The 27,978-nt window shown below is 48.7% G+C and overlaps 3 protein-coding genes across 4 annotated transcripts in view; 1 reads left to right on the forward strand and 2 right to left on the reverse strand.

Moving 5' to 3' along the window:
- Positions 1–919: 919 nt before the first annotated feature.
- On the forward strand, positions 920–4,588 carry ZBTB25 (zinc finger and BTB domain containing 25). Its single transcript, XM_015865470.2, has 3 exons — positions 920–968; positions 1,379–1,558; positions 3,030–4,588. Exons 2-3 carry the CDS (start codon positions 1,386–1,388, stop codon positions 4,159–4,161), a joined length of 1,305 nt encoding a protein of 434 aa, XP_015720956.2. The 5' UTR covers positions 920–968; positions 1,379–1,385; the 3' UTR covers positions 4,162–4,588.
- Positions 4,589–9,892: 5,304 nt separating this feature from the next.
- AKAP5 (A-kinase anchoring protein 5) lies at positions 9,893–16,275 on the reverse strand. 2 transcript variants are annotated; one of them, XM_015865460.3, is made up of 2 exons: positions 16,095–16,275; positions 9,893–14,613 (listed from the first exon to the last, which is right to left on the reverse strand). In XM_015865460.3, exon 2 carries the CDS (start codon positions 14,218–14,220, stop codon positions 12,064–12,066), a length of 2,157 nt encoding a protein of 718 aa, XP_015720946.2. In that variant the 5' UTR covers positions 14,221–14,613; positions 16,095–16,275; the 3' UTR covers positions 9,893–12,063. The 2 variants fall into 2 exon arrangements, with proteins under 2 accessions (XP_015720946.2, XP_015720945.2); XM_015865459.2 differs by lacking the exon at positions 16,095–16,275 and adding an exon at positions 15,573–15,635.
- A 2,080-nt stretch (positions 16,276–18,355) lies between these two features.
- Positions 18,356–27,978, reverse strand: part of MTHFD1 (methylenetetrahydrofolate dehydrogenase, cyclohydrolase and formyltetrahydrofolate synthetase 1) — a 33,196-nt gene continuing 23,573 nt past the window's right edge. Inside the window, exons 21-28 of the mRNA XM_015865471.3 lie at positions 27,693–27,832; positions 27,238–27,279; positions 26,115–26,215; positions 24,987–25,164; positions 24,225–24,332; positions 23,572–23,724; positions 19,581–19,689; positions 18,356–19,398 (exon numbers count right to left, since the gene is read on the reverse strand). Of these exons, the coding sequence (XP_015720957.2) occupies positions 19,600–19,689; positions 23,572–23,724; positions 24,225–24,332; positions 24,987–25,164; positions 26,115–26,215; positions 27,238–27,279; positions 27,693–27,832 (812 nt within the window). The 3' untranslated portion in view covers positions 18,356–19,398; positions 19,581–19,599. The remainder of the gene's footprint in view (positions 19,399–19,580; positions 19,690–23,571; positions 23,725–24,224; positions 24,333–24,986; positions 25,165–26,114; positions 26,216–27,237; positions 27,280–27,692; positions 27,833–27,978) is intronic.

Genomic DNA, 27,978 nt, shown 5'->3' on the forward strand with positions numbered 1-27,978 from the left:
CACTTTGTACCCCTGAAGCCCTGTGAAACCATTGACTGCTCTTATAGTAAAATCTCATTCCTCATCATTGCTCCCATCGTTTTGGCTCTGGTTTCTCTGGAGCTTTTCAAAGCCATCTTTGGGCCAGGGTCAACCTAGATAACATGTAAATAATTAATCGTTTAAATAAATAACCTGCTGTCTGCAAACAGCCCCTCACTCGGTACCTGGGTTAATAAATATGTCACATAACACAGGAGCGGAGCACGGAACCTTGAGCTCCTATTGCCGACCTTTGGGGGAAGAACAGTAGCAAGTGGTACTGATAGGGGCAGTGGGATTGGAGCACCATTAAACTGCAGCCCCGCTACTATGTGGGAAGATGGCCCCGAGCGCAGGGAGCTTTGTGTGTAAATAGGAGAAATAAGGCAGGGAATGCTGGAAAAAGGAATGTTTGTGGGCACAGTGGGATGAGCAGTGAGCGCTGCGTGGAGCACTCACCCTCCTGCAGGCACCTCTGGAAGCAGTCCCGTGTCTGCTGCTATTGGGGCGGCGTTTGCCCTAAAGGCTTCAGATTTGGCCCAATTAAAAATCACCATTCCAACGAGCAGCAAAACACAGCAGCGGTGATTCCCACTGCCATTTTCGGTATTAAAGATACGAAACTCAATCCCTTGGGCACCACATCAACCAGGGGCAGCGGCCCCTCCATCACGCGGGGCGAGGGGCTGAAGTTTTGCGCGGTGTTTGCGCCCTCGCCGCATAGACGGAGGCTCAGCGCCTCGCCGCGCAGCGACCGCGCAACCCCCGCGCAACCGCCTCTCTCAGTTTTTCCACGCGTGGGCCACCCTGCACGGCACGGAACGGCACGGAACGGCTCGGCACAGCCCAGCCCGGCGGCAGGAAGCGCGGGGGGAGCTGCGCCCACCCCATCCGCCTCGCAGGGAGCGGGCGGAGCCGCGCAGGGTCGGGGCAGCGCTTCCGCGGGGGTAAGCGGTGCGGGGCGCGGGGTGCGGGGAGCGGCTCCTCCCGGCCCTCGTGCCCCGGCTGTGATATTTGGGGGGGGTTGGAAACAATAGCGTGTATTTGCAGAAGGGGCCGTTGGGTGCGGGGCGGCTCGGCGCTGCACAGCGAGGGCTTTGTGGGGCGGCACACGCTGCCCTCTGTGCGCTTCCCCGCGCCGGGTGCGGTTTGCGCTGAGCGGCGGCGCTCGGACACGTTGTTAAAGTTGGCACCTGCGCGGCACTTGGTGCTGTGGTTTCGTTGTGCGTTGGAGCAGGGAGCAGATCTGAGCGGGGGTCACAGGGGGGAATCATTGAAGCTGGGGAGGAGGTTCTGGGGCTGTGCTCTGTGCTTGACGGGACTTTGTGCTGGGACAAACCTTCTGTCCTCCTCCCAGACGTGCCATGGACATGGCCGGCCACAGCCTGCTCCTGCTCCAGCAGCTGAACATGCAGCGGGAGTTCGGCTTCCTGTGCGACTGCACAGTTGCCATTGGAGATGTTTACTTCAAAGCCCACAGAGCGGTGCTCGCTGCTTTCTCAAACTATTTTAAGATGATATTTATCCATCAGACAAGGTAAGGATGCGCAGCTCTCTCTCTATCTCCTTACTGCTCTCCTTGGCTTGCTGCTTTTTCCTCATTCTAAAGGAGTTGCAATCTCATAGAGCCCAAGTGGGGATGTTATGTGGCCTGAGATGTTTTCCTAACCTGGCCTGCATCTCAGTTCCTGCACAGCCTGCCCAGCACCGGCGCTGCCATGGCCTCAGGAACTGCCCCAGGACAAAGCCGATCCCATGGGGCTCAGGCAGTTTTCTGGCTCAGCTGGATCTCTCCTGACAGGATCTGTGGGCTCGAGGCAGTCATGGAGCCATGGCCTTATCTTTTTGCTGCACTTCAATGTCTGCAGATTACTGTGAGCATCCACTTATTCCAGTCTCCTATCTGGATGCTTCACCTGACCGTACCCAGGGCAGTTCTGCAGGTATAGGGAAGTTGGCTCTGAGCCCTAACCTCGCCTCTGAACTGCAGCGATGGATTAATCCCTTCTGTGTTCCCCCTGCTGCCCATGGCAGTGAGCTCCTGGCCTCCAGCACCTCCCCAGGGAAGTCATCACAGAATCACCAGGGTTGGAAGGGAACTCTGGAGATCCCCCAGCGAGCCCTCTGCTAAAGCAGTTCCTGACAGTAGGTTGAAGAGGAAGGCATCCAGGAAGGCTTTGAATATCTGCAGAGAAGGTGACTGCACCGCCTCTCTGGGCAGCCTGTTCCTCATGTTCAAATGGAACTAACAGTTTGTGAGCGTTGCCCCTTGTCCTGTCACTGGGCACCACCAAAAAACGCCTGGCCCCATCCACTTGACTCCTGCCCTTTAGGTATTTATAAGCCTTGATAAGATCCCCTCTCAGTCTCCTCTCCTGCAGGCTGAACAGCCCCAGAGCTCTCAGCCCTTCCCACAGGGGCAATGCTGCAGGCCCCAATCCTCCCTTTGCTTGGAAGTGAGAGACAAGTGAACTTCAATAGCAATAGGAGTTGTTTGCTGACACTTAGGTGCAAAGCTCGTAAAGATTACATGGCAGCAGCAGCTGGATTTATTACCTGAGTGCATAAACACTCTGTGCCTCCTGAGGGTGGCACACATGGCCAGGAGCCATCACAGGTGGGGCAGACGAAGGCCGGCAGTGCCCACAGTCCTTCACCACAGCTCTGTGCACTGTCATTGCGATCACCCAGATACACAGAATCATTTGAGTTGGAAGAGACCCTTAAAAGCCATCTTGTCCAACTCCCCTGCAATGAACAGGGACGCCTACAGCTCCATTAGGTGCTCAGAGCCCCATCCATACACTAACACATGCTGAGCACTGCTGTGCACAGAAGGCAGCCGTGCTCCTTCAGGCCTTGGCAAGGAGCACTGTCCGTCATGGACCTGCAGCCAGGCGGCAGTGCCTACATTCTGCAAGCCAATGACTGTGCAGATGAATGGGCAGATAATGGGTCAGGGCTGTAATTTGGAGTCAACGATGTGCTTAATCATCTTCTTGTTTCAGTGAGTGCATAAAGATTCAGCCCGCAGACATCCAGCCGGACATTTTCAGCTACCTCCTGCACATCATGTACACTGGGAAGGGCCCAAAGCAGGCGGTCAGCCAGAGCCGGCTGGAGGAAGGCATCCGCTTCTTGCACGCCGACCACCTTTCCCACCTCGCTGTCGAGATGAACCAGGCCTTTCCCTCCGAGGCCGTGCAGTCCTCAAACCTCTATGGGATCCAGATCTCCACTGCGCACAAAGCAGCAAAGGAACGGCCGGGCGCCAAGGAGACGCTGGGCAGTGCGGGGGGCCGGCCTTCTGCCCCAGCTGAGCACCCACAGCTGCAGCTCTCCCTCGCCATCGGCCTGGACGACAGCAGCCGCGAGCAGCCGGGCACACACCCCCCAGCCCAGCCCGCAGTGCTGGCCAGGCCGGCGGAGGAGTTGCCGAAGCTTTCAGTCTCCATCAAGCAGGAGAAGTGCGAGGCTGAGCCTGTGGTGTCCCAGAGCTGTAGCCCTCCTTCCCCAGACAGAGCAAACCCCATCCTTGCCAAGGCCAACCTCAGGGTGCACCTGTGTCACTACTGTGGGGAGCGCTTTGACTCACGGGCTGGGCTGCGGGAGCACCTGCACACCCATGTTTCGGGCTCACTGCCCTTTGGTGTGCCGGCTTCCATCTTGGAGAGCGGTGGGCTCGGCGAGGTGCAGCCCCTGACAGAGGGCAGGGAGGGCGGGCAGCGCCTCGGGGCCTTCCTCCTCAGGGAGGAGGAGAACCCGCTGGAGCACCCGGTCTGTGGTGAGCTCGAGCCCCTGCAGATTGGGCAGCTCTCCCTCATCTCGAAGGACCACGAGCCAGTGGAGCTGAACTGTAACTTTTCCTTCTCAAGAAAAAGAAAACTGGGCTGCACTGTCTGCGGCCGCACATTTTTCCGTAAGAGCCAGCTGCTGGAGCACATGTACGCACACCGCGGGAAGCAGCCCAAGCACGGCCGCAGCCCACGGCTGGAGAGTCCCCTCACCCCCAGATTCCGACCCTACAGTGACAGCGATGGTGTGGGGAAGAGTTCAAGCTTGTCCCAGGATCACTTGGATGAGTGTTTACTGGAGTCTGATCTCGTCCGGGAAAGCGTGGATACGATCCTGGTAGAGTAGTTCTCCATGTTCAGCCATTGGACACTGTGTTAGGGGCATATTCTGTGCACTGAGCTGCCAGAACTGACTGTTGCCCTCTCACTGAGCTAGCTGTGAAGAACGGTGTGTTTGGTTTGTGTGTTTACTTTTTTTACCTCTCTAACTTTTAAACTCAAGCTAATTCAACTCCAAGTCCTTGGAAGCCTCCGTGTGACTCAGTGACATTTTCATAACTGTGAACTTGTTCTTGCCCTGCTTTACTGGAGTTCGTATCATGTTGCTGGGTGTGAGGTTTACACATCCCCTAATACATGGGGTGGCATCAAGGGCTGTTTGTAGCCTATAAAACTGGATCTAGATGGAGGGAAATGTAGAGTGAAATATGTATTTATTGTTCTTCCCAAATAGTTTGGTTTTACTTAAAATAAATGAGGAGATAAGTCCCAAAGTTTGTGTTTATAACTGCAGTTAATAAATCTCTGCATAAATGCACGTGGGAGCCATAAGGCTCATCTTCTCAAGGGAATTGGTGGCAACCTTGACTTCAACAGGCCCTAGAGTTTTCATCAAATGAATTGCTAACATTTATTTACATGTTGCTTACATAATTAGTAGCTGGACTTGACAATCCTCTTGGGTCCCTTCCAACTCAGGATATTCTATGATTCTACTCTGAGACGTGCTCAAGGGCTCCGCATGGATTTTCCTCTTTCATGTTCCTTCCTCCCCAGTTGCTCCTGCATGAACAAGATGTGCATTGATGCCTCTCTGTGGTCAGCTCCCATTTCTGGGCCTTCTGAGCACCAAGGGATGGGAGCTGTGAGGGAAGGTCCACTCATGGAGCTCCTGAGTAACACATCCTAACAATCCTTTCATTACTCTGTTTCTGAAACCCAGGAGAGGGTTTAAAATTGTACATGTTCCTCTTGTGTTTTATCCCTCTGAAGTTTTCCACCAGAGGTAGCCGTGCTTCCCACCAGTTGAGTTCGAATCCAACCCATCCCAACACTGCTGTACGTATGGCATTGAGGTTCCTCCTGCAGTGAGAAGCTGGGCCTGGTGAGCTGCTTCAGTAACCCCAGGCCCCGTTACTCATTACACATCCACCAGCCCCTGCGGAATTGAGTCATTGTATAGGAAAGGAGGCTCTGAACAATGGTGAGAACTGTTTGCTGTCAATGTGCCCAGTTAACATCTCTTTGTAGCCAGGACCCTCAAGCTGTCGTCTCATTCTGGAGCAGGATCTGGAATGAAACCACTGCTGCATTTAGAGCCTGTGGAGGCCATTGTGAGGGTGGCTGCTGGTCAGGGAGCTGAGCACTGCAGGGGATGGAGCGGCCGCCAAGTTGTGTTTTAAGACAAAGGGAAAAACCAAACAGGCCCTGAGCTTGAGTGGATGCTGTGAGGAGCTGCTCTGCCTACTGCGCGTGCCCGTCGGGGTGCTGGGATCGCTCTGGTGGGGCTGCAGCTGGGTTGGGTGGAAAAAGGGGTTTTGTTGAGTGAAACAATGAAACCCTCCCAACAAACAGGCCCTCAGGTCCAGCCGCTCACAGATGCGGTCCATGAAGTTCAGCGGGATGGCTAAAAAATGGAGTGTTGCGATAATTTCCTATTCAGGTTCATGTGTTTGCTTCCAGCCCCATTAGGAGCACAAAGGAGCATCTGCTGGGTAGGGACAGAGCTGTGCGAGAGAAGTAGAAGCTGCAGAAATGAGCTGAAAGTGACAGTTTTTAGACAGTGGAGCAGTCCATGGGCACTTGGTGACATCAGCGAGATCTCTAACTCATCTGAACTTGTTTGTGTTGAGAGTCAATGGCCCTTGATGTATTCACATGTCCTGCAGAGATCAGCAGGACAGATAAACCCGTGGTAGGGATGCTTTAAACAAAGGGCACTCAACAAAGGGCTCAGTATTGGGGACAACAGGAAATGGTGGTTTGGGTTTTTTTTTTCTACTTTTTGGCCATTAAAAGGCAGCTTCAGTGAAGGCAGTGAGCTGGGTCAGAAGCGATGTCCGTCAGTGCGTCAGCTGTGGTGTGTGCACACCTATTGCGGGAGCACCTCTGCATAACACTACTGTTCTATCTCAGCCAGCACTTTGCTCAGCACAGCTCTGATATTTATTACCATTGCTCCCCCTTTTAGGGTGTTTGTGGCGTTGAACATCTGCAGCATCTAATATCAGTGAAAGGCATTTTCTCATTGTTTGCAGCAGAAGAAATGTATTTTCATCATTTTTCTTCTGAAAGTGTTAAAGCGCTGTTATATTTAAAGCAGCAGAAGAAGCTGGAGAGACAGAACTGCACACTGCAACCTCCCCTTGCAGGCATCACTTGCTCTCAGCCTTAGAAAATCAGAGAAAATCATTTTGGAAGGCAGCTCCATCTTCTAAGCAAGAACAGCAGCTGCTCCTGGGCACATAGGAAGAGGTTTTACCCTTGTATGTAGAACACACTTGGGTTATTGTATACTTAACTCTGAGGCAGGGGCATGCTGGAAAAATCTGCCTGATATGTACAGCTGGGAAAAATGAAAGCTTTGTCCCTGTATGCAGGATAATGATCCTGGTAATTCCTTTCAGTTGCCTGTGATTGGTCAATCAATTCACATGAGCTTAGGCAAAGGCTGAACATGTTGCCCATAGAGGTGGTGGATGCTCCATCCCTGCAGACACACAAGGACAGGCTGGAAAGGGCTCTGAGCACCTGATGGAGCTGTGGGTGTCCCTGTTCATTGCAGTGGAAGTTGGACCAGATGGCCTTTGAGAGCTCCTTCCAACTCAAATGGTTCTATCATTCTGTGATTCTAAAGACCTGGAGCGATGCCTGGAGGCTTGTAAGAGCTCTGGGGATGCCCAAAGCTTTGACAAAGCAGGAGCATGAAAGGGCCTTGGCTATGGCCTCATGCACTGCAGCAGGCGAGCGCTGAGCCTTGTCCCAAAGCATTATCACAGAGTGCTCCTCTGGTGCCTGTTAGCCTTGGGGATGCCATCAGGTGCTGCAGTGAGACATCATTTCCATAGGTAGTTGAGTGCTATTGATCAGTGCATGAGCTGGAAGGGATCCTTAGAGGTCATCTGTTCTGATCCCCCTGTAATGAACATGGACGCCTAGAGCCAGGGGGAGCGATGCTGGCTGCCAGGAGGTGACGCAGCCTCTCTCTGCTCCTTTGTTCCAGGCAGAACAACAACCATAATAACCCCCATCCTTCAGCTCAGTGGGCTGCCTGCACAGTGCCTTGCAGCAGGGCCACAGGGCACTGGGACACAGCCCCCGCAGTGGGAGAACTGACAGCAGGAAGCGCATTGTGAACTCGGAGCACTGAACGTGAGAGTGGAAATAAACCATGAAACGCTGCTCTCATGAGCTTGCTGGAAAGGGCGTTAATGCTGGTAATGAATAGTTCTCAAATACGTTGGAGGTGGAAGGTGTAAATTGAGTGCAGGCAAAGCTTTCAGAAGTGCAGTGAAAACCATCAGCACATGCAATTCAATCTTATTTCCCATTTCATTTCCATGTTCCATAAGCAGGCGCAGGCTTCAGGCCATTGGCTCCCAGTGGCCCAGGAGGAGCTTCATCCTCAGCTCATCACATCCCTCCCACGGGCAGCAGCCAGCAGCACGATGTGACACACCGCCGTGCTCAGCTCCAGCTTTGCTGCTGTGTAAGGAGCTGACAGGCTTCTCTTCTCTGCTCCTGCCAAAATGGAGCAGTCCGAGTGGGCGTCCTGGCGGTCCAGCACTAGGATAAGCTATTCTGAGCCAAAAAAAAAATGGGATGAAAAAGCGAATGAAGCCCTAAATGGCACACCAGTAAGGTATTTACAGTTGGAGAGATGTCAGGACTGAATTCACTGAAAGGCAATCACAGCACATGTGGGATTTGCATGTTTCATTAAGAAGCAGTAATGACGCAGCTTCACAGGCAGCCTAATAGCGGAAACGCTTCCATGAAATATTCTAACCCAGACACCTCCACCCTCAAAACAAAGCACAGCACAGCACCTCAGTGACTCAGTTCCACCTGGGCTAAATTGTCCTGGAGAACCAATGTAGCTGCTGCCAAGGTCAAATTTATGGGGTGATGGGAGCTGTACTCAGCTCTAGCAGGGGATGATGCCTTCATCCCACTCATTTGAGTTGCAAAAGGGTTTTTCTTAGTGTCTCTCCCTTTTGTATGCAGCGTGTTTGTCAATTCATACGTGGCAGCAGCAGTTTGTAAGTGGTGGTTTGGGGGTATTTTTCACTGAGATCCACTTCCCAGCTAAACGGACTTTGAGTTCATCACAGAACAGCCCCATCGTTAGCAGAGAACGAGCTGCAAAAAAGGAACATAACAGTGCCTCCCAAAAATGCTGATCTATACTACTCCTTAAATAACCATAAAAGCAATAACATCCTCTGATTAGTTAAACAAAAACACATTTAATGTAAAGATTGTATCTGGCTGCAAATTAAATACTTCATTATTGTAATACCACCCAACAAGAGCTAACAAGAACTGTTTCTCTGGGAAACGAAACTGCAGATGTAAAAGAATAGTGAAGCAAATTATTTAAATCAATCTGTTCCCTTGGAGCGTTTCGTTATTTTGAGTCACAGATGTGGAAGTCCTCTATGTACAGGAAGAACAATAGGATGGCTTTGCTGGTCCACCAGCATGGTCCCACTTCCACCCATCACTCCCAAGCACAGAATTCCCATGTACTACATGAGCTTGCCCAATTTATTCTGGGCACGTGTGACATAACCCTTGGATTTTCATTTGGCATGAGCACACGTGTGAAAACATCCATCATTTATGCAGGGAAAGCATCAGTTCCAGTGCTGGGTTCCCACTTGCTGTAGTCCCTCCAGCAAGGAGGGACTGCTGGGCCTCAGTGCACACCATGGTGCCCCTAAGCAAAGCATGGGCAGGGGACTTGTTGAACAGAAAGCTGAGCGATCCATGCCAGAAGTGCTGGAAACATCTGGGAAAGAAAGCAGCAGCGCAGACTGTGGGGTGAGCAGGGGAACTAATTAATTCATTATGATGAGCTACAAAACAACACTTCCATATCCAAGAGGGGCAGCAGAGCGATGAGGACTCAGATGGCCCAGAGGCAACTCCATCCAGCCAGAGCCAAAGTATGGCAAAGTATGTACTGTGCCCCTTTCTTACAGCTGTGAGGAGGAAACAGTCCTGAACCCACTCCGGTGCTCTTGTGCAGTCAAGCAGCTTCTCTAAACACTTCTGTTCCAAGAGTACAGTTCCTGTTGTTCATTAATGTCCATCTCTCTCATTGTAATGAGGGAGCAGAGAGTCTTAATTAAGTCATTAATAGACGTTAGAAGTCTCTGTTTTGTTCTGCAAACCTGAAAGAATAATCAGTATTAATACAATTTAAAATGTATGTTTTTTTCCAACTTTTTAATATGCTGTAAAGTGCCTCAAGTCCTTAGGAGCATCACACGCTGGGAGCTTGGGCTGGTTCAATTGCTGAGCCAGATGAGATCTGCCATCCTTCATAAATACCCACTGGAGTCTGTGGGCTTTCAGGAATCTGCGAGTGGAAAAGACAGGGCAGCAACCAGAAGGAAACCTTATTTAAGGAAAAAACATGCAGGAAGAGTGAGTCTTAAAACATCTCAGGACTGTTAACATGAAGGTCTCTCATATGGCCACTGGGAAATGCTATACATTACTGGATGGCACGGTGGGTTATCGGCTCTGGTGCAAAATCTCTCTGCCCAGTTAATCACAAGCCAAGAAAACAAGAGGTACATTGAACTTTAATGAACTAATTGCAAGTTACACATATACGTGTACAGAACAGAGGGAAAATGGCTATGGAAAGGATGCAAACACAGTCCTGGGTACAGAGCAGCTGCCAGTCCTGCAGGCTCTGGGCTGGACCTGCACACTGCTGCTCTTCTCTCTCCATTGCAAGAGGTGCCTCTTCCTGCAATGAACTATTTTCTGTTCTAAAGTAACATTAAATCCTCCCCAAACTGCTCAGCATATGGATAGGAGACAGTGGCCTGGCCACCCTCTGTGAGAACCCAGGGGTGCCCCTGCAACCAAGGCATGGAGATGCTGCAGCCCTCAGCACCAACCCATCCCAGTGCCCACACAGCCCACAGCACAGCTCCGGCACAAGCACAGCCTTTCCCAGGTGCTGCAGCAGCTCCAAAGCTACACATAGTCCTTAAAAAGCCCCTTTCAAAATGATGGCAAAATGCCTGAAAGGAACAAAAGGAAGCGCAAAGCCATTAATATACACACTGAATTATTGATAACGTTAAAGAAATTCACAGAAAAAAGAAGTCAGTCTGATTTTTCCCAAGTTTACCGTGCTCAGAAAGACACCGTGGCACTCACTGCTGGTATTCCTCTGGTTACAGCAGAGATCCTTTCTCAAAGTTCAAAACGTGGTTGTGCACCGGGTTCTTGGAGAGCTGTCAGCCCTGGTGTTCTAACAGCGCCGAGCAGAAAACCTCCATGTCCCCACTGTGGTCACTGAGCAGTTGTGGGGGGGGTGGGGAGGGCAGCTATTTCTGTACGGGCTGAGAATGGTGCAGGAGAACTTTCTCAGCAGAAAAGGCAGACTTTCACAGAGCAGTGTGTAAATCCCAACCGTGCAGCTGCAATCCCACATTATCAAAAGGCCCCTTTCTTCCAGAGGGCTGGCAGTGAGAGGCGATGTGTGCCCGCATGCACCACGTGTGCACACACGCTGCATGCACACATCCTTCCCAGAGCAGTTTGTACTTTTCTGACAGCAGTCGGCCCGTCTGGGTGTTCTGTGGCAGTGTCCCCAGCCCTCATGTCTGGGTTTTCCCTGAGGACTTTGGTGAGATGGCTCTGGTGTTCAGGGTGCGTTTTGGACCAACCACCATGGAGCCAGCTGGGATTTCTGCTGGGGGTCTCTGCGAAATGAAAGGATGGATGGACACATGGACACACCCAGCTACCAAATCCCCTCCCAACACGGAGCAATTCCACGGCCTGCAGCACATCTTTGCTACTATGCTATTTCAACACCAAGGCAAGAGTTGACTGCATGCAGTGCACTGCTATCTATATTACATGCCACACTTTTAAAAACAAACAAACAAACAACAAAACAACACCATATCCAAGGGTAGATTCACCATGGCAGATAAAAGAAGGCAAGGCCAGGGGCTCCCCGTGGCCAGCGTGTTCCAGCCTGGCCCTCATCACTACGGGGAGACCTGTGCTCAGCGGTGCAATGGACCCCAGCAGACAAAGTGAGGACACGTTCTTGGTGTTTGTGCAGCCTGAATTCAGCAAGGGGAGCTGATGCTGTACCGCAGTGGGATGGGTGATATACAGGCTACTTCTGACAAGGGGGTAAGCAGGAGGAGTAGGCTGGGGTCATAGGCTGGCCAGAACGTGCTGCTCACTGCACCCACTCAATTCCACCTAATGGGACTTCAGACCAAGGTTTCCTACACCTCCAAATGCAATGCTGACTGCTTGGCGCTGATGCCATTAATTGCACATCTCAGCCCCTTCCCCCTCCCTTGCACCCACTGAGCAAACCTCCAGCTGTGCTCAACAGGCACTGAACCGAACCCAGTGGTGGGAGGTTGCTTGCTGCCTGCAGGGCCTCTTCATAAAAGCACATTAACATTTACACCACTAAGAGCAGGGAAGTCTGGAATGGAAGACAGCAGAAACATGGCCTCAACAGTAAATGAAAAACACTGCAACACTTGCACTTTCCTGCAGCCAGGCCTAGTGCACTTGCTGTGCCCAGCAGGGCCTGTCCCATGCCCTAGCACCAGTTTCATACACACAAACACACACACAACTTCACGGGCATGCAGAGCTAACTAAGCAGTGGCCTCCAGAGCCCTCTTGCTCCCCTCCTCTGGCCAAAGTACCTTGCGATCATCCTAATCTGGGGACATTATTACCCTCACAGAAAACTGTTGTGTTTATTCTGTTCCAGAGCCATCTCGTTGACCAGCTGCTCTATGGACGACTGGATGGCCGCCTTCACAAGAGAAGACGCCGTTTCTACGAGGAGTAACTCGTACTGATCCGAAGTCCTGTGTCCCTGGTCGCCCAGACCTTTCTCTTCAACCACAGCACCACTGCCAGCCCCAGGGCCTTCTTTTTGACCAAAATCAAAGCTCCCACTGGACTTTTTATTCCCTTTTTGCTTATTGTGGTGTAAAACCGGGGATGGCTCATAGGCCTGATCAGAATCAGCATCATCAGAGTCCATAGCTTCAGTGATGGTGATGACGATGCCAACGGCAGTGCCCATGTTGACTTCTGGTTTCTCGTGACGGCTGGAGCTGCTCTGCACACTCGTTTTATCATCCTTAGACACTGATGGGCTGAAATCCGTTGTGGTCTCCTCAGATCTGCACTCCTCAGGGAGATCAGTGTTCCTCTCCGACTCATCCCTCTCAGGAAGCTCTTTGCAGATGGCGGCTATTTCCTGAAGCTTGGTGATTTCAGGGGTGCCGTTGGGTTGATCTGTGGAAACTGGTGCCTCAGGAGTGACTTCCCTCTCTTCCACTTGTGCTGCAGATTGGTGTGGACTCCCCTCAGTCGGCTTTTCCTGCACTGGCTCATTGACAGGCTCCAAACTGGTTATTTCTGACCGAGTGATGCACTCTGTGTGTTCAGCCACATCAGGCCTGGGCTCTCCTGAGGGTTCACTCCTCCCATCAGCATCAGCACCTTCCGCTGACATGTCCTGGTCCTCTGCGAGGAGTGGACTGAGGGCTTCAGCGCTGCCACATGGCTCTGCTGGGGCCTGGTCCTCTGCAGGGAGCGGGCTGAGGGACTCAGCCTTGTCACAGGGCTCTGCTGGGGCTGAGTTTTGTGCAGGGAGCAGACCGAGGGACTTGGCCTTGTCACAGGGCTCTGCAGGAGCCATGTCCTGTGCAGGGAGCGAGCTTCGGGCTTCAGCGCTGCCACATGGCTCTGCTGGGGCCTGGTCCTCTGCAGGGAGTGGTCCAAGGGGCTCAGTCTTGTCACAGGGCTCTACAGGGGCCTGGTCCTCTGTGGGGAGTGGACTGAGGGACTCAGCCTTGCCACAGGGCTCTGCAGGGGCCGAGTTTTGTGCAGGGAGAGGAGTGAGGGTCTCAGCCTTGTTGCAGGGCTCTACAGGGGCCATGTTCTCTGCAGGGAGCGGGCTGAGGGACTCGGCCTTGTCACAGGGCTCTGCAGGGGCTGAGTTTTGTGCAGGGAGAGGAGTGATGGACTCAGCCTTGTCACAGGGCTCTGCAGGGGCTGAGTTTTGTGCAGGGAGAGGAGTGATGGACTCAGCCTTGTCACAGGGCTCTGCTGGTGCCATGTCCTCTGCAGGGAGCGGGCTGAGGGACTCAGCCTTGTCACAGGGCTCTTCAGGGGCCATGTCCTCCAGCTCTTCAATGGCTTTATTCAAAATGCCCATCACTTCATTTGCTTGGGCACTGTCCTCTGACTCCTCCACCACCTCTGAGGGGCTGGGCTTTTTCTTGCCTCTCAAGAAGCGCACACAGGGCATCTTCACCCCTGAGCCGGCCTTTTTCCTTGGAAGACCTTGTGCACAGCTCTCCTCCGCATCCATCTCCAGCTGCACCTGGGAATCAGAGGACACCTTCTTCCGCGAAGAGGATTTCTGCCCTCTCCGAGGCTTTGTGAGACTTTTGAGAGCTGCCCAGGCTCCTCTGGAGGGTCGCAATTCAGAAGCTTTTGCCTCCCCTGGGTCTGTGCTGATGCATTGATTTTTCTCCTCTGAGGCTGCAGAAGCTCCCCCACATGTTTCTTTCGTTGTCGTCCTCTTCTTCCGCTTCTTAAAGCAGAGCATGGAGGGTTTTTCTGCCTGTTCTTCCAATGGGGGGCACGGTGTTCCTGCACTAGAAGTCTCCAGCTCACTTGGGTTCTCCATGTGTATTTCCTTAGCTGCCTTTGCCATATTTGTACCTCTCCTCCGTCTGTGTACTGACTTTCTTATTAATGCATAGAAGCTGCAGAGATGCTCAAATGGCTTTTTCCCCCAGTTGTCCTCAAAACAACAGCAGTTGCTCTTTAACAAGTGGCAATGTGCAGAGCTGCTCCAATGAAGCCATTGCATCCACGTAATAACTCCCACTGCATTTTCTTACTGTCTTTCTTGTCTCTCCAAGGAGTTCCAGGCAGACTTGAAGAACCAGAGTTACTCTCACCTCTGGGATACCCCACTTCAGGTCGTGCTCCTCTAACAGTACACTACTGAACGGGCAGTCCGACCTTGGTTTTATTCCCCCAAAGGACGACAAGTCAAGCCAAGAGTTAACAACTTTTATTCAGCCCATGGACAGTTCGAAGGGAACGAGGAACTTGCTTGAAGCAACGTGGTGGCAGTGAGTGGAGGTGCTCTGCCCCCCAGTGCCAGCTCAGCTGCTGCTGTGCCTCAGATTCCGATCAGCTGCTGACACGGGTTGGGTGAGGTTTCCCTCCGAGCGTGTTTGATGCTCCCATCTCTGACCTGCAACACAGTGAACAAGTGGTAAGAAGCACAGAGCAAAATTCAAAGGATTGAGAAGTAATTCTGAGCAGAGTAATTCAGCCTGGGATGCTGACAAGGGACAGAAAAGCAGCTCTGCCTCCAGATACCAATATCCAAAGGCAAAATAAAGCCGCTATTATGCCAACTTAGCGCTGTTCCAACACAGAAAACACTACTTTGCATGGCAGAAGTGGCTGTATTTTTTTTCTAATTGCTCATATTATGACAAATCTATATTACTCACACGCACATATATTTCCTGCTCCTACAGTTGGCTCCATCTTCCCCCACAGCTCCCAATGCACTCACACTCACAGCCCGGGAAATCACACCCGGAGACCGCCGATATTTTTATCTTTAGTGCACCAGCTGCCAATATGCAATATAAGAGGAGGAATACAAAAGCGAAATCAAACAGCGAGAAGGAAGCACATCCACACTACGTGCACGCCTCCCATGGCAACCTCAATTAACACCACACGCGTCCATCAGCGCCGTCACCCTTGCAAAAATCAAAAGCACAAAGGGAACGTTTGGGAAAGGAAGGCTCGCGACGCAGCCCAACTTCTCGTGGCCGTCCGGTGCCCCCCGGAGCTCCCCGGGTGCAGCAGAGCCGCGTGGCGGCGCCGTCCGGGTATCCGTGCTACCGGAGCAGCTTCGGAGAACCTTGCGTTCCGTCTGCTGGTTCCGAAGCTGAAGATGCGCTCGGCGGCCACGTGGGAAAGACGAAGCGCGGCGCTCCGAGCTCACCGCAGCTCTGGACCCAGCGTCCCAACAAGTCTGGGGGTGTTTCGTGGGCATTGGCACGGGGACCGCGAGCCGCCAAGCACCGCCGCTCCGCCCGCCCGCAGCCCTCCGAAGAGATGCACAGGCTGCTGAGCTCCCTCCCCGCTTCTCCGTGTCCCCGGTGCCCGTCCCCGCGGGTCCCCCCATCTCACCTGCGGTGCGGCCCGACCGCTGCTCTGCGCGGCCCCTGCGCGGCTGCGCTGCCGCCGCCCCCCGCCGCAGCCGCGCCCCCCGGGCCGCCTGGGAGGGCGCTGCCGGCAGCCCCCCGCCTCCCGCCCCCCGGCCGCGCAGCCCCTCCGCTCCCGCAGCATCCCATCCCTCCCCCTGCACGGCATCCTGCCCCGTTAGCGGAGCACTGGTCCCTCTCCGCCTTCCTTCCCCGCGCAGATGCAACAACGGGAGATGCCAAGAGGGTCTTCCCAAAGGGCTGAGCCGCGGTTCGCAGCTTGAACGCCGGCTGCGAGCGGAAACAACCGAGAGGAAGGGACGGCGGGGATCCGTGGACAAGGTACAGCGTGCGATGGGAGCTCTGCTCCTGGCAGCGGCTTTTGTGCCTCCTGAAACCTGGGCAGCGCTGACCCCGAGCCAGCTTGGGTCGCTGCAGGGGCCACACCTTTAAAGCGGGATTAAGGGCAGCCGGGTCCGGAGTTTAAGCAAAACCTCACCCGAAATACCTGACAAGGCGCCTCAGTCCATAGGGGTCTTTTTTTCTTTCACACTTGCCAAAGTCTTACTTTAGAACTGCATCCCCAGCTGTTATGGTTGATGGGAGGGCCTCCAGGAAACGACTACAAGTGCAGCTGAAGAAGCACATGAAGCCGTGGTTGGTGCCGCCTGAACGTCCCCATTCATCCCAACGGGGAGCTCAGCGACGCCCACCGATATTGTAAGGATATTAATTGCTTTGCAGCACGTTGGCACATCACAGTGCAGGCGATGGAGCATACGTCGAGCCTGCAAGCGGCTTCCAGTGGAGGTTATCCTTACAAAAATACACCTTCTCCCTTCCTAAAAACCGTAGAAATTGTGTTCTTCTGGCTGAAATTTCAGCCTATAGAACAGAAGCACACATCAGGCAACCACAAGGAACTGTCATTTTCAAAGCTCCCCTATGAGACGTGTTTGCTGGCATTCATTCCATATAATAACCTTCATTTGGAAACGGCTCCTCTCCGGAGGGTCGGCAGTGGGTTCTGATTACAGTACAGTTCTCCATGAGAGCTAAGTGCTGGCCGTCAGCACGAGGCCATTTCCCCTTATTCCAGGTGGAGAGGGGTTACAGGCAGCAGTAAGGTGCGCTACCTGCACAGCCAGCTCCAATCCATCCCCTCTGAAACCACCTTGCACAGAACTCAATTATTCTGTTGCTCCATAGGAGGACAGTAACACCAAGGAGCATGACACACAGGGGACAGATAACAGGGTAGAAGGCAGATAAGACTGAAAAGATCTGTATTGTTTCCTGGTGATGCGAGGCTCTCATTACAGCACAGCGAAAGGAATGGCCGTCACACCAGCTTAGGGGCTGGGCCCACGTATGGACTGCAGAGAACATACCTGCACCTAATTGGCTTTTTGCTCCAGGCAACAGGAAGGGAAGACAACCTTCCAGCTGTCAGTTAAAAGAAATGAAGCATTCTTTGTGTGCTGGGTGATGGGTCAAGAGCTAACAGCTGCCACACTTGGTCACAAACGAGCTAAGAAACCAACAACCCACCCAACTTATTTATGAATCAGTGCTGCACGTAGGGACTCTGGGAATACACTTCCCACCACATATGAAGCACATAGCAGAAAAGCATTTGCCACTCGTCTCTGGAGATGCTTGGGGCTATTTTTCCACTATTTGCCACCAGCCCTTAGGCTTTGCTGTCAGCTGTCCCCCACTGTTCAGTAAATCCATGTGGCTGTGCCGTGGTGTTGCCTCACTGCACAGTGTGGACTAGAGACCTCCTGAACCGTCTTCTCTCAACCACATGTCTATGATCTCATGCTGAACTAAAAGGAGGCTAATCTTAGCATAAATTAGCACTTATCCCATCTTTCATAAGCATAAAATGAAGGTGGAACACAGAGCGCTTGCAGGAAAGCAGTGCAACAGGGAAGCTTCTGCAAGATGAGAGAACGAGGATTAAATGTAGGAACTGACAGCAGCCTTGGCAGCATCAGCTGTGGCAATCCGCTGCAAGGAGAGGCTCCACCAAGGTGCTGCAGGTAGATTTCCAGCCAGGCCTGCAGGGCGGTGCAGCAACAGGGGACACCCCTCCTGACCCCATGCAAGTGGTCTTTTTGTGCCCTGTTAATCCTGTCTGCCAGCGACTTCTCAGCCAAACACCATGGAGAAGAAAATGTGAGGAGGCTGTGAGTATCTCAAACGTGCTTACGACAGTTCAAATTATTCCGTCTTTGCTTCTCTGACAACCGGGTAATTTTTATATATAATTATTCTCCCCTACTGAATAACTTGCTCTCTCTGTATTTAGTATCTGTGTACTACAGGTGCATCCTTACACTGGTGCACACCTACACCACACCTCTCCCAGTTCTCACCAAAGTCAGAATGCTTTCACATTCAGTTTGGATGCAAGCAGATGGGCCTTGCAAGTCTATGGAGAAAGGAGAAGCCAAAAATATTCAGCTGTGAGCAGGGCAGTCAAACTTAATAAAGCTAGCATCTTAATTCAGATCTTCTGCAGTCAACTGCAAGTAAACTCAATCCACTGAATAATTCAGGCAGTTTATTTCCTATCGATGACACACTCCATCCAGGAAAGGAAACAAGACAGAACACACACACGGTGGTGCATTGCAGGCTACTTATTCCTGCAGTAACCACTTGTAATTGTCCATACTGGGACTTCTGCATTACCCAGTTAATCACAGGGATAAGTTCTCCTTCATTAATCTCAGCACATACATTAAAACCCAAAGAGCATTTGAGGTTTTTACCCTTTATTTGTATTAGTTAAAAATCTGGCAGCGACTCTATTCCTGTTACAAAATGATTTTGGGCCCGTTGACAAAGCCTACTACAAAGGACTCAATCACTGTTCACGTGGCTTCCGTTCACCCAAAAGGTACCTTAGAAAACAAGGCTTCTCAGTGGCCCAGCTGTAATTATTGCTGAACAAAAAGTGGTTCAAAGGACACTTCTGGCAGAAGCTGTGGGTACAGCCCAGAGATCCGGGTCTCCACAGACCAAACACCCGGTTTCCAGTAGTAAGAATTACAGCAGTCACAGCTGGGCTTTCTAAAAGAGAAATCAGGCATGGCTCAGGTGTCTGCAGGGGTAATTCACAGCAGAAGCCAGGGCGAGCACTCCTGGTTAAGAAATGACAACAGGATTCTTCTTTGTTCCCTCTTTTAAAAGAAACTGATGTGATTTCATAGCACAGCAAATCCTCCCATGGTGTGAGAAATGGGATACAGAATTCAGGATGACAAGTAGGAATATCACAGTGTATGCGACTTCCCAAGACAATCTATGTCACAAAAACCCTACTGTTAAGACAGCCGGGTCCCAAGACTGTTACAAGCAGGATTTATAATTATTAAAGTAATCTCACTGAATCAAGGTGAGATGGTACAAATATATCTTTTCTCCTCTTTGTGCTTGCTATCTTAATTAAAGTTGCGATCCTTCAGCTGGCTGGACTTGATGATCCTGAAGGTCTTTTCCAACTGAAATGATTCTGTGGGTCTCAGAGATCACTAAACCCAAGCTTTTGTATTTTGCTCCAGCTCCAGCTATGAAGCAGGAATGTTGCACAGGAAATATACTTTATATGCTTAGTTTCAGCTAGCTCAGAACACGGTAGTTTAAGAATTATTACTGATTAGAAATAAGTGTTTTATCCTTTAACACTCTTTCCCCCCCCCACTTCTTGCACTGTATTCTCAGTCATATCTTGTTTTGACTTCACGAAAGGATCAGTGAATAGTTTCATTTACGTGACTCATCAGGTGTTCTTCTGGGAGCTAAAAAGAAAAATAAATTTAATTACTATTCAACAGTACTGTGGGCAACTTTCAGGCTGAAATATAATCACATGTTATTTGGAAACATACGGCATAATATGAAATTAGCTTAGCTCCATTATCCCAAGTTGAGAAATCAAACCCAAATATTGAAAGCCTTCTATCCTGAAGGTGGCACCTACCTTTGGTTACAAATCCTTTTCAGAAGAGCCCGTTCACTTCTCCCGACGTGGTGTCCAAGTCAATATCATAAAAGCTGGGTCTTGTAGGAAGTCCTGGCATAGTGCTCATCTGGATAACAAGAGATAAAGCACTAAGATGGAAGCAGCATAACCAAACAGAGGATATACTTATTATTACTGGGAGCTGTGTTAGCAACAGCCCATACAGCGCCTCGGTTATGAGCATACGAGCTGGATGGTGGTCATACAACATGCTGAAGCATATCAGAAGAACCAGGAACTCCTAATTTAGCAGCTTGACCAGTTCAGCCCAAGATTTGGACAAGCACTTGAGCACCCAGCTGGAGGATCAACTGTTACATGAGAGCTGCTGCGGGGAGACACGAACTGTTTGTGGCAGCTTCCTGGCTCTTGAAATGAGGACGCATGTTTAAATACAGCTTTGCTGATTGCAAAGTGCCAGTTGATTAAAACTCTTCACAATTTTTGAATGGTTATAATTAGGAATAATTATTGTTGACATGAGAGGTTTTAAAACAAAAAGACAACTTCCCCCCCCCGCCAAAAAAAAACATAAAAACCCAACCCAACAAAAATACCTGAAATAAAGCCTTAATAGGAATGGGTAGGTCTGTTTTCCTGACTGGGCCATTTTGAGGCACATAAGTCAGAATGGCTGTGCAGCAGGAGGACTGAAGGTAGCAGAACAGCTGCCTGCCCTGCACCTGCCTCAGGCCAGGCCTTTCAAGTCATCCCCACTGCTAAAACCCACTTTCAGAGCTGCAAAAAGCAAAGCCAGCAGGGACTACGCTTGGCCTGATTTACTAATGCAGATGACAACTTTGTTCCGTAACCCAGTGTTTAGCCCAGCAGCACATGTAGGCTAATCTGGATGCTCTATGAAGGTGGACATCTCATGACCAGACTTGACAGCTTGTGTCAATGGTCATTTACCCCATAAACAAAAATTCAGCGTTTCACTTTCCATCTACATCACCCAGCCTCAGATTTCACAAGCAGTAATTGTTATGCCTGTCTCCATTAGATTAAAGACCTCTTTAGAAACCTGCTATTTTCTCCCTGCGTATGTATTTTGCACACTAATCAAATTTGGGTAATAAGCTCAGCAGCAAGGTTAAGCATTTGCTGCAGTTCTCAAAACTGTTCTGGGAGCTTTTGGAATCCCACCTCATTTTCCTAAGCTATTACAAGTACTAACTGCAGTCCCATATGTACCAAACCACTGCAAGATGGTTTTGTGTAAAGGTAAAAGTCACTTCAATCATACTCTTTGTAATGACTGCTAGATCTGCACCAGCTTTTTGTCATAGCTGCTGGTTTCCAGGACAGGGAAGACTGGACCTCAAATATGGCTCTCATTCCTTATTCAGTTGTATAAATATTTTGCTCCCATGAGCAAAGCATTATGAGATCTGAAGCATCTGGAAAGGTTTTTCAGTTCTCACTACAGTCACTGCCACTGTCAGGCAGAACAAGAAAGCACCTATTTATGTACATCTCTCTGGAGAATTGCACAGCTTTGTAGATCTCCACCTACACATCCAGAGGGCCACAGCAAGAACTGAGAGTGACAGTCACCATAACAGGAGTGGCTGCATTGATAAATACAGGCCTGATATAACACTTCTTGCCCTTTGTGCTTTGAAAGGATGGGTCAGTTTTCCTACTATCCTACCTATAGGGCAGCCCACAGTGGCTACTCTTATCTATTAACTAAACTATGTGCTGGATTTTTATGTGGTTCAGGGTTGATTTCCTTTCAGCCTATGAATTTTCTGCACAAATGTCCACAGTGCTTAATGCACTCAATTATTTTCAGAGCCAGGGAAATGAAGCTCCTCCTCGACCTCTTTCATATATGAGCTGGGAAAGAATTCAGGGCAATTCTATTTGCATGAATAAATGAGATCACTCGGATCTTATCAATTCCCCTACAAATTTCAAGTAAAGCCAATACCAACTAGAAGGTATTATTTATAGCATTTGCACAGCTTGCAGAAAAAGTGCCATGTAGGACCTCAAAAGAGCTGAATCAATCATTTGTTTTCAGTTCCCCAGTGGCACCACGTAAGAAGGAAATCCAACCAGTTTGAGTCCAACCATTTGTTTCATTTTCATTACCATTTCACGCTCGAAGTTAAACTTGGATGATCCCTACATTTCCTTTTAATACCTCAAGCATTTCATTCAAGTACAGCAGCTTCAACTCTGAGCCAGAAAGGAAAAAACCCAAAACTCAGAGGCTGAGAAAAATTAAGTGTGACGAACCTTCTCAATTAACTTCAGATAACAAGAATAGGCACACACTGGCGATTAGTTTCACCTCAAACTTCACACAACTTCTGCAGAGAGCTGCATGTTCTCTGTGTTTTCTGCTCACAGTTCAGTGGCTGCCAAAAAATTACTTTGAGGCTCACACATATCCTGTTGAATGAGTTTAAAACAGTGCTCTGATTCAAAATGCTTTGGGCTGCTTCTTAAAAGGACATCCCTTTCCTGGCCTAGCAGGCACCATGGAAGAGTGATTTTCATGTCCCCACCTGGAGGGCTGGCTGTTAATTCCAGCAAGGTTAACATCACCATTAACTGCATGCCCAAGTAAACGTTACAAATCTGTGAAGGAAGCAGGAAGGAAACTCCAGCTTCATAGGAAGCAAAGACATTAGAAAAAAGGACAAAACTTTAATGCTAATCATCTTTCTTCTGTCTATCTCATTACTGCTGTGCACTCTGTCCTCCTGAAGTACTTAAACAAAATATATTAAAAATAATCACTGTTTGGATTAAATCTTGGCTTGCAGAAAAAAAAGTCACTAAGAACAGGAACGAGCATGTTATCTTTCACTGCAATCCAAAACACACTGTACTCATTGAACAAAAAGGAGGATGCACCAGCCTTCAGTCAGGATGTGGTTATTTTCTTTCTCTTGGGGTAACCTGGAAGCCCTTACCTGGCTCTCTGAGAGCTCAGCACATGAAGGAGGAAAAGAAACAACTCTTAAAGCAACACATTTCAGCATCTGAGCCGTGTGACAGCAACAGTTTTGAAAGACAGCTTATTAAAATAGATGTTGCTATGAAGACTTCAGTAAAAACAAAAAGGTGTAGGCCCAAAAATAGTGAGAAAAAGCCAGAGCTGCTTGCTCCAACTGCTCCATGTCCTGCCATAACTGAAGAAGTTACTTAACATTTTCCCAGAATAGATTCCCCAGATAAGATTTCCAGTGCAGCCTTTCATCCTAACATTCTTTCTTTAGACACAAAGCTGAATGTTAGTTCATTTTGCAGGTAGCTCCTCTTTCTGCCAGCCCATTCACATCAAAGCTATGCCAGGATCCTGCTTCCATTGAAGCTACTCTCAGCTGACTTGACAATCATCTCAAAGAACAGAAAATAAGAACTCGAGGGCACAGTGAAATAAACTGCTGGGATTGATACAGACCAAACAGCAAACAGATGGTCAGCAAAACGATGAGGAAAATAATGGAAGGGGCGACTGACAAATGATGAACAGTACAGATCAGCTTTGCTTTGGAGCTGTCTCATCAAAAGTTATTTGCTTTGTAAGCTGTGGAAAAGTTGTTTAGTTCTACAATCTGCTGGTGCACACAGATTTCAGCTGCAGTACTGCAAAGTGCATTAGGAATTCCAAGTCACAGGGGCATTAGGCAGCCCCCTCCATCAGTCCGCTGTTCCCACAGTTCATTATGTGCAGAGTTCACCCTTATCCTGAATTTCAAGAAGACAGAGATGTGGGACATAGAGAGATTGCTGGATGTTCAAATGGTTTATTTTAGCTTCCCTCTTCCCCCTATAAAAAAACCCTACTAAGGGCATCTAATGCACTGGATGATTAAAACATCATCTATAAACGGTAAGGACTCTTTGCACTGAAGATACCTTCCATAACTGGAATGCACGTGAAGTGTAATTCTCACCCCACAGTTGAGGGTTTTACTCATTCACTCACCTTTCCTACCAGTGGGTACAGGAACCCAGCACCAACACTGGCCCGAATGTCTCGGATTGGCAGAATAAAACCTGTAGGAGCTCCTTTTTGTTCAGGGTCATGAGACAACGATAAGTGAGTTTTAGCCATGCAGATTGGCAGGTTTCCAAAGCCCTGGGCATGACAATGAAAAAGAGGAGAGAAAGAGAAGTGAAAAGAACAGTAACCATTCCTGTATGCAAAAATATATTGCTCTGTTTTACCATTCTCAGTGTTACCAGGTAATTTTAAGCAATTTCCTCACCCACATCTAATCCACTGACCATTCTGCATCCTAATTATTTCTCTCCAACTCTGCCCCTCTTCCTGCTATTAAGGGAAGAATAACTATGGATCCCAGCACGTCCAACCAAGGGAAGGATTAATGGTATGGAAGCGTTATGGAAGTGCTGGCTATCTAGATATCTTTCTTTCTACTTTCTTCCCAAAATATTGCTTCAAACAGCTCAGAACTAAAGCTCTCATACAGCTAAAGTGGGTTAATTGGAACTATTTGATCGATATAATTGCATATTGTGAGGAATCCTCTTTTATGTGCAGTCTGAACACCACTTCATTATGATTATTTTAAAATGAAAAGCATCACTGGGTATCGGGTGACAGGGAAAACTAACCTGCTTAGTGTACATGGCGACTTTCTCCTGAGCTTCTGGAAGTAGCTCAATGTCACTTGCCCCATAGATCTGCTGTGCAATAATTCTGATTTTATCTATAACAGGAAGCTAGAAAAAAGACAGACAAGTGAGCACGGCCTGGGTACTTTCAGGCCACAGCATGGTAACTAACAGTGACTTTGTTACCTCTGAGTCACCATCAAATTCATTTAAGTACAAAGTCATTAGAAATACACACATACACGCACACCCTTCCACCTGACCTGTGCTGTATAACTGTAAGACTTATTTCCAGAGAAAGAAACAAGTTAGAAATGGACATTCCATTTCCTGTTCCTCAGCCTATTATATTCCCATCCCGAGCACCATGCACACCCAGAAATTCTCCAGTAAGGAAACAAGTTTGATGAAGGCTGTTCTAGTCCACGTTCTGACAAGAACATGTCTCAGGTCAAAGAATAAACTTCTCCCTACCCTGGAACGTGGCTGTCTGACACAGTAGTAACCCTGTTCGCTATTTCTAGCTGTGTCACAGTAGCATCTTTCACTATAAAAAGTAAACTATATTTCATCTAGTAGTAAAAACAACAGGAAGTGACAAACCAGGTATCTGAGACTCGTGGAGTAAATGTTATGTTCTAAAAGCCATTTTCTTCTCAGGTTCTCTGAGCAGAGTTACAGGCAACTTTTAGCCAATTAAGCCAGACCAACTAATTTCCAAGTTATTTTAGAAAAGTACCTACGCAATCATGTAATTCTTACCTCTACATTATAGAGGAACCTGAAGTTGCTGGGTGTCTGTGATGCTCTCTGAACAGCCCGAGCCAATGCAACAGCTCCTTTACCACCCTCTGCCCAGTGAGTGCACTCCACAGCATCAAATGCTCCTGCTTCTTTTGCCAGTTGTACTACAAGAGCCAGTTCAGCCTTCGTATCTGTCCTGTAAAGGGAAAAGTTTGCCTATTTGTATCAGAACGTATGCACGGTAAATGAAGGGTTTGTTCTACCCTTCTCTCATTCTTGTCAATAAAAGTTAAATGCTGCCCGAAGAAATTACAGGATCCAGCCATCAAGAAGCCAGATCTATTGAGGAGGTATCCACCACACGGCTGCTCCACCTTGGTGAAGGATGCCACGTCAAGACAAAGAGCAAGAACTTGGCCTGGAACTACATGCATAAACCCAAGATCGCCAACAGTGGTTTTCCAGATTTCATGCTTCTATCAATAACACAACTCTTGTTTTCAGATGAAAACTCAAAGAGGCATTAGTACTTGCTGATTTGCAGACGCTAAGATGTTCTGTATCATGTGCACACATGATAAAGCCATACTTTCTCTAAAACAGCCAATATACATTCACTTCAGATGAACAACCCTTAGCTGGCTACTCTGCTTTAACTGGCACCAGATTTAATGCAACAGTTCAAACCCCTTCTGCTTTTGTATAAAGAAAGACCACACAGAGATTCTGATTCCTCTGTAGTACAACGTGCAGAGCCTGAAATGCTTCTTGGTTTGGCATGACTTCCATACTGCAGACCACTGAATGCAATGTGGTCTACAGCACAGGCACCTCACCATCCGTTATGAACTTAGATCCCATACTGTCACAGGCACCTTTTGTCTACAGTAACTTAGCCAGTTAGGGTGTAAGCTATGGCACGTAAGTCATTAATCACAAGATCCTAAGCTAAACTAAACCAGAGCATGCATTTGAAATGACTGAGCAGAGCTCCGCTATTTATTCAGCATCTTCAAGCACTGCAGAATGATGCTTCCTGCAAACAACATATTGACAGTGCTGAAAACAAGACAGTGTGTTAAATGTAGCATAAAAAGTGCCACCATTTTATTCTCATGCATCGGTTCCACAGCCCAGCTCACTTACTTGAAAGCATTGACAGCCACTACTACTGGGACACCGAACAGCCGAGCATTTTGGATTTGTTTGCTTAGGTTACTGCAACCTTTTGCCAACAGCTGAAGATTCTGTAGATCAACAAGCAGAACATACATTTTATGAGAGACAGTGAAACCTTTACTCCAAATCCACCGCATCCATAGCTCATTATTTAAGTGCCAAAGCAGGAACGGAAACCACAGAGGCGGAATTTCAGAGCTGCTTTCTGAACACTTAGGATCAGTGCATGGTCTAGCATGGAAAACAGGAAAAGGAATGAATGCTTCTAATAACTTTGTAGCTGAAGATGGAAATCAAGGGAGGAGAAAGCACTATATCATTTTTTGTTATTCTGAAGTCAATACCTGTGCTCATTATCTCCTCACAGTAAAACCTCATTTTCCTCTATGACACATCCGTCTTCGTGTATTAAATATCATTAGCAGTGAATTTCGTGACATTTGTTTGAAGTTTGTGATAACAGCTTTCACTTCACGTATATTTACATTTTACAGCATCAGAGATTATTCATGGAAGTGAAGACATTTCATCCCTTCTTATCAAAAGAAAAATCCACAGAGAAGCGTTAGAAGTGAAAAAGCTAAACCAGATCAATTACCCAAGTGCACGTAATCATTTGAGGCACAAGGGCAGAAACAGATTTAGTTCACTTTCCTCCCTGCTTGCAAAAGAAGGGCAAGGGGAAAACAAAACTGCTGCTGCAAAGCAGGGAGCAATTAGACAGGCACTCCGAATATTTCCAGAGACAATATTTCAGCTCAGCAATTACTCTGTACTGAGAGGGTCAAGGGACACTGAGCAGACATTACTATGAAAAATTGAGCTCACAGACAATTATGCAAGCTCAGGAGAAAAGGAAAGCTCTGAATGCCGGCTGGGTCAAGTGCAATAAATGCTTGAAAGAGCAGAGGCAAAGTAACAGCATTAGAAGATAAAAAAAGGACACTAAAGCTTGTATGAGGAAGCATTTCCCTGCCAGCTATAGAAATGACACACACTAGCTGTCCATGCGTGCACTGAATGATAATATCATGTAACGACTACAATTAATTGGTTAACTGTCACAATGGCTGAAGAAAGCTAAGATTACCTCCTCCGTGTACTCCTTTGGCAAAGGTACCCCAGCAGAGACCTGGAGAGTGAATTAAAAGAAAACATAAAAGGGGGGTTGTACCCCGTAAGATTTGTATTCTGACTATTTGCATTGATTCTTATTAAACTGCACCAAGCCACACCATTCTACTTCGGCCTGATCCTATTCTTTTAAGGGGGAAAACAAGAAAAAAGGCCGCCAAGATGCTCTCACAAAATAACAAACTAAGGATTATGATAACAACAAATGTGCCCCAGCATACTTCCTTGTGAAAATGAAATGAGCAGGTATGGATATTTAACATAATACAACGAAGCAGCTTGCAAGCAGCAGGGACATATGGATAACTGTAAATCTCAAGACAATTATAAGCAAATCAAACCCTACAGAGCTTTAAGTTGATGGACTGGAACAAAAGCCCCTCAGGCCTAAATAAAACCTTTACTACTTACTGTAGGCCCTCCTCCGTGCATTTTCAGAGCTCGGACAGTAGCAACCAACACCACCACATTGGGCCGGAGATCAGAATAACGACACTTAATGTTAAAGAACTTCTCCATGCCTATGTCTGCGCCAAATCCTGCTTCTGTAACTGGAGTAGGAGGAAAAATAACAAACAACATCGAAGTTTGTGAGAGGTTGCTGGGCAGAGAAATCAGTGCTTTGATTGCAGAAATCAGAAGCTTCTGGGACAGCAAAAAAAACCAACAAAAAACAGCATTCATGATAATAAAATAG

The sequence above is a fragment of the Coturnix japonica genome, chromosome 5, assembly GCF_054131305.1.
Source record: "Coturnix japonica strain WE chromosome 5, WE-NBRP24, whole genome shotgun sequence".
Lineage (NCBI taxonomy): Eukaryota > Metazoa > Chordata > Aves > Galliformes > Phasianidae > Coturnix > Coturnix japonica.